The following is a 9,947-nucleotide window of genomic DNA, read 5'->3' as shown; positions in this document are numbered from 1 at the left end:
CCGCTTGCTCTCTGCACTGATGCTGGCAGCTCTGCTGGTGAGCACTCTTGGAGCTCCAGTTGAAATTGAGCCCACCGACAGCCCGGCAGGTGACACCTCAGGTGAGGAGGAGCAGACATCCACTCCCCCTCTGCTGAGCAACTCCGAGTTTTGGGTCTCGATCGTTAGTCGAATAGAAGGACTCATGAAAGAGGTAAGTATTTATCCTCCAGGGATTTATCTGGACTATTGTACCGATATTTTTGAAATTGTGGAAATGACCAGGGCCGTTGGTAGGAATTCTGGGCCCCCTGAAAGAATACTAAAGTGGGCCCCTACCCCTGATTTTTCCACCTTTTTTCATATGTATTATCATTTATTATTTAGCCTGCTTTGTTTTGATGCTAATGCAGCATTACTATGAGTATTAGTCAGGGTCTTATGCAGAATAAATCAGTCATACAAAGATTAGACTACTGGGTTTTTTTGTGGGCCCTGCTGGGCGCTGGGCCCCTAGAATTATCATCACCTTTCTCCCCTATACAACAGCCCTGGAAATGACTGATGTTTTTTTATCAACTGTTACATTTATTTCTCAAAGTTAGGTGAAGCAGATGGATTCCAGGAAACAGCTTTTTCTCTGGACAGATACAAAATCTCCTCTCTTCCTGCAAAGTGCACAAGCTCCAAAAAGGTAGCAGGTCTCCTCCTCTTGAAACCAGTTACACTGATGATGGTGATGATGAGGTTCATTTGAACACAGGCTGATCTTTTCTCCTCTCTTCAGGAGGTTTGTCTTCGCTGGATGGCTGAGGGCCTTGAAACCTTCTTGGTTCTTTTAAAGCATATGGAGAAGGAGCACCCCAACAGAACAAGCTTCTCAGAAGTTAGAGTCAGCAGCAGAGGTCTGATCAGTAAGATCAAAGAAGAGGTGAGTCTGCTGTCTGGGCTCTTACTGCTTTTAGGTTTTTTTTTCTTTGAATCTCTCCTCTCATGTTACATGAAGTATATAACCAATGCCACATAGCTAACTCATATCTTCCCACTGTTTTCTGCCCTTCAGATGGGGAAACCTGGCAGAGTCAGAGTGCTGACCAGCGTCGAGGAAGAGCAGCTGCTGCAGTGCTTTAACAACACCGATGCCTTCCACAGAAGGATGACCACACTCGCCATTCTGCGGCAGCTCCACAACTTCCTTTGCGATGGCAAAAGGACAGTTCGTCTGATAGAGAAGCCTAAATATTACAAAGCTGACGGTAATAGACAGTTGTGAAGCATTGCCTCAGATAAACTAGATGCTGTTAACAGTCACTCCTCTTAGAGGGGCTTCTAAAGCAATCCGCTCTGTGTATGTTTAATATGCCTGATAACTTAAAGCAGAAGTAAGCGATCCGGTCGTTTTTCTGACTTCTTGTCAGCCGATGGAGTTAGCAGCCCCCGCCCTCGTCATGGATCTATTGGTCCTCATCCCTACGTCACCACATTCACGTGCATCCCTTGGCTGCACACACAGCCCTTCATGCCGTTCTCTCTCCTCATTGGATAAAGCTTGTAGGATACAAGGAAATAAAATATAAGTTTTCTCCTCGGCTTACAGCAGAGCAGAGTGACTGACAGACCCGTGTTTCAGACCAAACACTCTATATAAGTGATTGCTGTCAGAAGATATAACTATTTAAGACTTATATTAACACAAATATTCCGCTTACTTCTGCTTTAAATTGACCACTACTGTGTTTATTTAATCTATTTATACCATGCAAAGTTATTTATTGGTCATATAGGAAAATCTATCATTGTGCGTATTAGATGAAGATATAACTTGTTCTTGATAGAATGATATTGATTAATTTCTGGATTATGACAATTGACTTAACTGCTGTTAGTATTATTTGTTTTGTAATTAATTAAAATAAATTATTGTGCACTTATTATAACTTATTTTACATTATGTCTTTGTGTTGGTTTGTGCTGTTGTGGATGAATGGAAGTGTGGCTGTTTTTTCTGTTTCTATGATGAGCTACTTGACAACTGAATTTCCCTTTGGGGATGAATAAAGTTTATTCTGTTCTCTTATATTCTGTTTTACTTATTTTTTATTTATATCACTGTGAACTATTAGTATTTGTTTTAGCGTTACACTCGAACTGCTCACACCATTACAATATAATAAGTTGTTTTGAACATACACTACTCACAAAAAGTTAGGGATATTAGACTTTCGGAGGAAATGCATTGAAAATGTAAGAAGTTTCTGCTACAGTGATATGATATAATGTAAGTAGGGCATTTAAGTAGAAGTATGGAATGTTTCTTCATCTCAAACTATTTATTGAAACAAAAGCTAACAACGGTAGTGGGTATAATGCAAAAAAAAAAAAAAAAAGTCAATATCTCAATAAATTAGGTGGTTGAAGAACGTCCACGTCAGCCTTTCTGTGACTCTTCCAGTCTCTCTGTTCAACCAGCTGATGACACTCTGAGCTCAGTGGACACTTCCCTGGTAACATCCCATTTAGTGGTCGATTCATGGATCAGACACTTGTGGTGATTTTTGTGGTTAATCCCCTTGTTAGGGAACAGCATGTTATGTTATACTGAAACATTGAACAGTTGGACATGTGCATTCAAAAGTTTAGAGAAGGTCAAATTAAGTTCACCTGTAAAGGTTATGGTGCATTTTAGGTGCGTTCAGAAATTTCATCGGACAGCCGAATATCCCTAATTTCTTAGTGAGAGTAGTGATAGATATCATGGGGTGACTTGAAAGAATAAATTATTTGCATTGATAAGTTTCACAATTGTATTTTTTTTCAAGATTAACCACGACCCAAAAGTGACATTTTGTTGAGGATTTATTTTCTGATATTTTAAATTACAAATAAGAAGAGGACAATATGGAACAAATGGTCTGTCTAAACATCAGTGTGACACATTCATAAAGAAAATCTGATAGTCGGCACAACGTATTTTCAGGGAGTTGGTCTTGTTTCCAGTTTGTTGATCCACATGTCTTCATTGTTGCCAACACTATCCATACATTGACTGTATGCCATACACAATATGACCACAAATGACATCTATTCATTGCTTCTCAGACATTGGATAGTATGATGTGCAAAGAGGAAGGTGAAAAATAATGTCCATTTCCAGGCCATCCAACAGACGGGTGGGTCACATGGTCTTGAAGAGGAGGGGGGACTGGCTACGTGGAGACGCTCCTCAGCCCCATAGCAAACTAGACAAAAGGAATAAAATAAAAAGTTCAAGTCCACTCCTGAGGACAACCAAGACGTCTTGAGAAGTTTATTTAACGAGAGAAACCAGAGAAATCCCACAAAACAGTACACCTCAAGGGGTTTAATGTGGTGTACATCACACACACAAAATAAGGTGTTTAGGGAAAAAAATACTTATTTCTAAATTAATAGTGTTCCTGCAAAAGAAATCATTACTGATCCAGATCAAATGTGTAAATAACCAGTTTTATGACACAATCTCTGACTGTTAAACATCAGTGTTAAGACTCTACTTGATGAGGCTGTTGACAATACAATAGCTACTGACAATAGTTATGTTTAAGCAGAAGTAATCTGTGGTCATGACTACTGAGGCAGGGCAGGATGTTCAATTGATATAGAGTTACATTCAGAGATGGTTTTGTATGTTATGTCGTCTGTTTTAACTATTTCTAATCTTGTGTTATTCAGACATTTAAAACATAGCATTTAGCTCAAGCGTTTGATTTTCTGTGTAAAGAAAATCCATCACTTGGACATTCGTGTCCCGTCTGATGGAGCGCTTCCGAGTTTTTCTCAAACTAGTTTTGACTAGCGTGCCCTACTTTTTCACTAATAAGCACCACACCCGCGTTTTGAATCACAGTCAGTTCAGCCGGGTTTTTATATTACTCCTCTTTCGTAATAACTGTACTTACGAGTTGTTCAGTGGACTTAAATGACGCACACAAAATGTCTGTTAATGTGGATCAATTTGCATGTGTAAGGGACTGTCATGCAAGGGCTTTGTTAGTAAAGTCACTAACCACACTATAATGAACCCTCACAAAGGGGACAACCCCCACATAGCCGTCGACTCTCTGCCCACAGTATGAATATAACTGGACTTCCAGTCTTTGAGGATGTTGGTATCACTACGAGGTTAATGCTTTGCTATTCGGACTGTGAACATTAGTGAAGCTGGATTTGAGCTGTGTGACGGCCTCTTGAACGACATACACAAAAACACAAAGTTAGTTGAGTTAGTCATTTATTTATTTCTATTAATTTAGGGTATTCCTATACCTGGACAGTAATTTGTAAATGTTTTTGAATATGTCATTGTTTGAAAGATTAGAGGGATTTCAATGGGTTTAAAAATAATAATAAAATAAAATAAAGATTATGGGGTTATTATGATATTTATTTTTTGACTTTGATAAGCAGTTTGGCATCATTCTTGTTTTTGGTTGACTTGGCAGTTGGCACCATTGAAATATAATTGGTTAAGGCTTAATAATTATAATTGCACATCTTCCCGTCCTGGGTGAGGGATCCCCCCTCCCGAGGTTTCTCCGATTTTTCCCTGTTAAAAGGGTTTTCTATGGAGTTTTTCCTCAGTCGATGTAAGGGTCTAAGGGCAGAGGATGTTGTTATGATGCCATGTAAAGCCCCTGGAGACAAACTGTTTGTAAAAACGTGCTATACAAATAAAATTGCCTTGCCTTGCCTAATACATGAGCAGAATTAAAGAGTAGGCATGTATAATATCGATAGCTTCAGCCTATTCCTTTTCAGCATATGCCATAACTATGTTTTGCTCAGTTGGTAAAGCAGGCAGCCGCCTCATGTGTTGAGGCTACAGTCCTCAATGCAGGTGGTCCCAGTTTGAATCCTGCATCAAGCGACCCTTTTCTGCATGTCACCCCCCCCTCTCTGCCTGTCCTGTCTCTCTCTCAACTGTGCTTTCCATTAAAGGCGAAAAAGCCCAAAAATATATATATATATTAAAAAAAAAGACTATGGACTCTCAAGTTTGATTGAAGGAAGATTGATGATGATTGTTTGACTGTTGGTTGGGTTTTGGCATATGACAGAAACAAACTACTAAACTACCTCTGCAGATTCAAGTAGGACAGGGGAGGTGAACATTTTAGCTGGGTCCTGAAATCTTATCTCTCTGCAGTGGTGAAGAACTCTGTAATTAAGACTTGATAATGGTTAACATCAGGTTGCAGCTGAGCCAACACTGGAGCTATTTAGCACACAGCCACATATTTATAAAACGGAAAGGTGAAATCCGGCAATCAGATTGGTTGTTATAACCGTGGTATAATGAGCATACACGGCTACTATTCTAAAGCCTTATCACAGCATAGGCTATCACTCCGCGTCATTCACGTATGACTGGTATGAATGGAAGTTGTTGTCATGAATCCATGACAACTAGGGGTGGTTAATTGGCCCAATTTCCCGATTCGATTCGATTACGATTATTGAAGTCTCGATTCGATTACAGACCGATTTTCGATTATTAACGATTATCGATTCGATTTTCGATTATTAATGATTATTGTTATGATTATTATCAGTCAGTTGCTGAATTATTATTAGCCTATTTTTATTTATTGAAAACCACAGATTAATTTTCTCTTTGTGCGTTGATTGCTTGTTGGCTCATTTTTTGATTCTTGGATTTTTTGTTACAATAAGTTACTTTAACTGATCATGGACCCTTTGTATTTTTGGAAGTGTCACAAAGGAGATTTAAATTAGTAAGTCTATTTTTTTGAAAGACAGATGCAACACATATTTTACTGTAGGCTTTAGATAATGTACACAGTTATAAAAACACAACACAACACACGTAACTAGTGATCAAATAATATTGCTCTGGAACAACCAGCTTGCACACATTTTACTTTAGCCTACTGTTATAAAAACAGAGCATGATGTGTAACTTCAACTTCAGTGATCAAATCATTGCTCTGGAGCAACCAGATTCTTATGGGGGAAGACCAGCTGGTCCACATGTTGTGACGTGTTAACAGCGCTAAAGCCAGAATTAAAACAGTTTTAGCAGCTTTACTGCTATGGTTGTAGCAATGCTAATTTCTGTTAGCCCGTCTATGGTGTTTTACATTATACAACGTTAGCATTAAGCTAGCGGACTTTATGCTTCAAAAGCAAGCTCACTGCTGTCTGTCCCATAGAAAAACATGACAGCGGCAGCCTAGTTTGGAACATGAACCACGTGACCGCGCTGGCGGCGACATCAAAAGCTGTCGCCCCTCAATTGTATCAATCTTTGTCTCGCTCCGGCACCGTTAGCACCTTGTTAGCACCTTGTTAGCATCTACACACTTGCTTGCTGGCTCAGTTACACAGCCTCTTGTTATGACAGACAGACCGCTCCACCTTGTGGTTAAATCCTGTATGACATCCAGTAACAGGAGGACTCGCCTTTGTATTACAATTTGAAAAATATTAAAAAAAAAAAAAAAAAAAAAAAATTGAATTTTTTTTTTTTTTGAAAAATATAAATAATCGATTTTTGGAAAATTAATAATCGATTCATAATCGGTCATTTAATAATCGCGATTAATCGATTATCGATTTTTTTCACCACCCCTAATGACAACGGACTGTTGCAGTCCGTAGCAAAAGACAGTTGTTGTTTTTACGATGTAAAAAAATGGACTAAAGTAGTTGAATTCACATGTTTAAGGTGAACTTTCACCTGCGGGGAGGGTTAACAGTGGTAGAGGGGATTGAGCAGTGACTTTCACCTGAAAAAAAAGCGGAGGAAAAGACGAGATGCAGAGCTAACTAGCTATTCTTTTCACAGTGAGGCTATTTTATTGAATAATATGTATTTCTGGTTGAATAAAACTACATGAAATTGATTGTAGGGGTGGGCAAAAATATCGATATGGCAATATATCGCGATACGTTATACCGCGATACGATATCGATATTCAATATTTAAATATCGATTTAAAAAAAAAAAAAAAAATTAAATTTTTTTTTCAAATAATAAATCATGTTTCAGACCTAAATCCAATTGAAATATGTTGTTGTAACTTGCACTTGTATAAAATGGGGGCGGCGCTGTCTTATAATGTTACAGAAAATGATTTTTAAATACCATGAATGGAAAATTACATAAAACAAGTTGCTACTGACTTTTAAGTATCATAAAGCACTGTCCTGGTTTACATAAGACATGTTATTAATGTTCATGCACTTTAACGTCTCCAGCTGTACAGTGTTTATTCATTTGTACATTGTACAAAGTTTTGGAATAAATGCATGAGACTTTTTCCGTTTTATGTTTTTTTTTTCATTCACATATATCGTGATATATCGTTGATGAAATTTCTTGCAATATATCGAATATCGCAGATATCGTGTATCGTGATATTATCATTATCGTGGGCCAAATATCGCCACAGTATCGAATCGTGAGTTACCCATATCGTCCCACCCCTAATTGATTGTGTATCAATCTTTCATATTGTCATTATTGGTAACCGTTTTATAAAAGCAATATATCACTTTTGCGTCGGGCCGAACAACGCCCCTTAGCCGTGGTATACTGAGCGTATACCACGGCCTGTCGTGATATATTGCTTAAATATGCATTTATATTGGTTCAGTCATAAACATACATATTAATATATTATGTATATGGCTGAACTTCTCAAACTTCTTGCCAACATAGCTTTGCTCTCAGCAGATTGTCACATTGTGGATTATTTATATAGTTTATTGTAAAGTTCTTGCCAAAAATCTTGTTGTTTTACCCCAGCAGTTAAAGAGAAGAGTCATAACATAGCAAGATTGTGATATGAACCATTTTATTACCAAATTATTATATATATTGACTTCAATTTACCTGAACTCATAACCTCAAATAAAGAAATTCACTTTTTTGTTTTTCTCCGCAACCCTAATACACACACAACATGTACTTTTCTTTGCTGCCAGTTTTACAATGACTTGTGTAAGAGTTAGTATGACATCCCATGACTCAAAGTACACTTAGCACAAACCTCACAACGTTCTCTCCTTACCTTAGGACTGTGGGTTCAGGCATTCCTGGATCTGCTCCCCGTTTGAAACCTGGAACAATGAGGAGGAACTGAATGAGTATTTACATTTAAGAGCAGAGCCCAGAGATGTCATCATCCAATGAAAACACAATCTAGTCCAAGTATGTAATTCTCTAAATGCACACTGTGCCACGTCACTGACAGATGAAGACTGCTAAACAAGCTGCTGTGGGGGACGAACGGAGGGAGGGGGCTGACTATTTTCAATACCCAAAGTTCTTCCCAAAACACTTTCATTTTATTTAATTGCCATTGACAGTCCCTTGTGTTTCACTGGGTCATAGATTATTAGAACACCCCTGTGTGATTAAACTGCATAGTTGCATCAGTCTGCTCTGACATCCATTGTGAAGGTCCGGTTTTGTTGGAATAGTATGTAAGACGTAAGTGTACAGCTGCAACGTAGTTAGCAGCACCAGCACATGTGACTCACCACCTCCTCCAAACACACACAGACACACACACATATAGGAATGAGACAGCATCATTCTTACCTCACAAACTGAGTCAAGCATGATGCAACAGATTCTTTAGAAAAATATTTGATGGAAATGCACTAAAATAAAGACCAATGACCAACACCTGTCTGTCTTTCAGAACCTGAGGTGCTGGACAGACAATAAAAAAGAAACTGGTGTTTGCTTTGCTATAATGCGAAAGAGTAAAAACATTCAGATTTTTAGATTTGAAAAAAAAAAAACTGACAACTACGACATCATTTACACACTTCATTGTGAAACAAAAGGAAAAGGAAAAGTTAAATAAGTGGTGAAAGTATGACAGTGTTGGTGTTTCCAAAATGCTGAAGTCAGAGAAGTTTCACTCCCATTCAGCAACTCCACAGAACAACTTCCCCATCTTCAAACTGCTATATCAGTGCCCCTATGAAAATTGCTCTGATTTAAAGTGCACATGCGCAGTTTAACTTTTTTTTTGAGAGGATCACTTTGAAATCAGACATCCAGGACTTTGTTCTCCAGTATAACAGTTTTGAAGACTTTTTGATCATGGTCAATGAGAAGTTAAGAGATCTGTTACTCTCTTATGATTATGGCATTATGGATTTTTATTTTTTAATAATCACAAATCATGGGGTAGCCACTGCACTGACTCAACAACACACTCAGGGACACCCACAGTGTCACTTCTGCACTTGTTGACCATCATGACGTACGTTATTTCCTCTGGGTTTTAAATCTACAGCCACATTAGAGCCATACACGTTACATGGTGGCCGTGGAGCCAATTAAAGAGAGGTCAATGGAGATTGGAACTGGAAAAAAACTGCTTTTTCATCTAAAAGTCTGGACTAGAACATGGCTAATCAGCTAGCATTAGCCTACCGGCTAATATTAGCAAGACACCCCCTCCGCCCCCCCGGTTATGTTGGGATACTGACCGAGATACAGCACGGTGGGGATAAACCCCCATCGGATGACAAATTGGCCGCATTGGAAAAGTTGCTGCAGCCGCTGTTTGGTCTCTTTGTTCATTTTAGCCATGTGTTTATCCTGGACGGCGAGGATGCCAAGGACGAGGTGAAGGCGGAAGTGACGTAGGAGGAAGCGGTAACGCTCCTAGCTGCCAAGCTCTGGGATCGGTCGCCATCTTGTGGAGAAACGTATAGTTGCACCAAAAGTTTTTTTTTTTTTTTTTTTTACAGTAATTGAGCAATATCGTCGTGTCGTGTGTGTGTGTGTGTGTGTGTGTGTGTGTGTGTGCGTGAGAGAGAGAGAGAGAGAGAGAGAGAGAGAGAGAGAGAGAGAGAGAGAGAGAGAGAGAGAGAGATTTTTTTGGACTAGACCCTTCTACTTAGTGCAGTGTGTTTGTTTATTAGATCCCCATTAGCTGCTG

At 38.8% G+C, this 9,947-nt stretch overlaps 2 protein-coding genes across 2 annotated transcripts; one reads left to right on the top strand and one right to left on the bottom strand.

Moving 5' to 3' along the window:
• On the top strand, nucleotides 1-1,252 carry LOC310993239 (interleukin-6-like; the record flags this gene model as incomplete). The annotated part of the gene is made up of 4 exons (XM_083981553.1): nucleotides 1-193; nucleotides 581-673; nucleotides 767-910; nucleotides 1,043-1,252. The coding sequence occupies exons 1-4, from the start codon at nucleotides 20-22 to the stop codon at nucleotides 1,250-1,252; spliced, it is 621 nt and encodes a 206-aa protein (XP_083837679.1). The 5' UTR covers nucleotides 1-19.
• A 1,565-nt stretch (nucleotides 1,253-2,817) lies between these two features.
• On the bottom strand, nucleotides 2,818-9,662 carry tomm7 (translocase of outer mitochondrial membrane 7 homolog (yeast)). Its single transcript, XM_083982744.1, has 3 exons — nucleotides 9,493-9,662; nucleotides 8,055-8,103; nucleotides 2,818-3,218 (listed from the first exon to the last, which is right to left on the bottom strand). The coding sequence occupies exons 1-3, from the start codon at nucleotides 9,593-9,595 to the stop codon at nucleotides 3,203-3,205; spliced, it is 168 nt and encodes a 55-aa protein (XP_083838870.1). The 5' UTR covers nucleotides 9,596-9,662; the 3' UTR covers nucleotides 2,818-3,202.
• Between the last annotated feature and the right edge of the window lie 285 nt (nucleotides 9,663-9,947).

This window comes from Trachurus trachurus (assembly GCF_905171665.1).
Source record: "Trachurus trachurus genome assembly, chromosome: 11".
NCBI lineage: Eukaryota > Metazoa > Chordata > Actinopteri > Carangiformes > Carangidae > Trachurus > Trachurus trachurus.
Note: the sequence above shows the minus strand (reverse complement) of the source record. Positions and strands in the feature narration are given on the sequence as shown.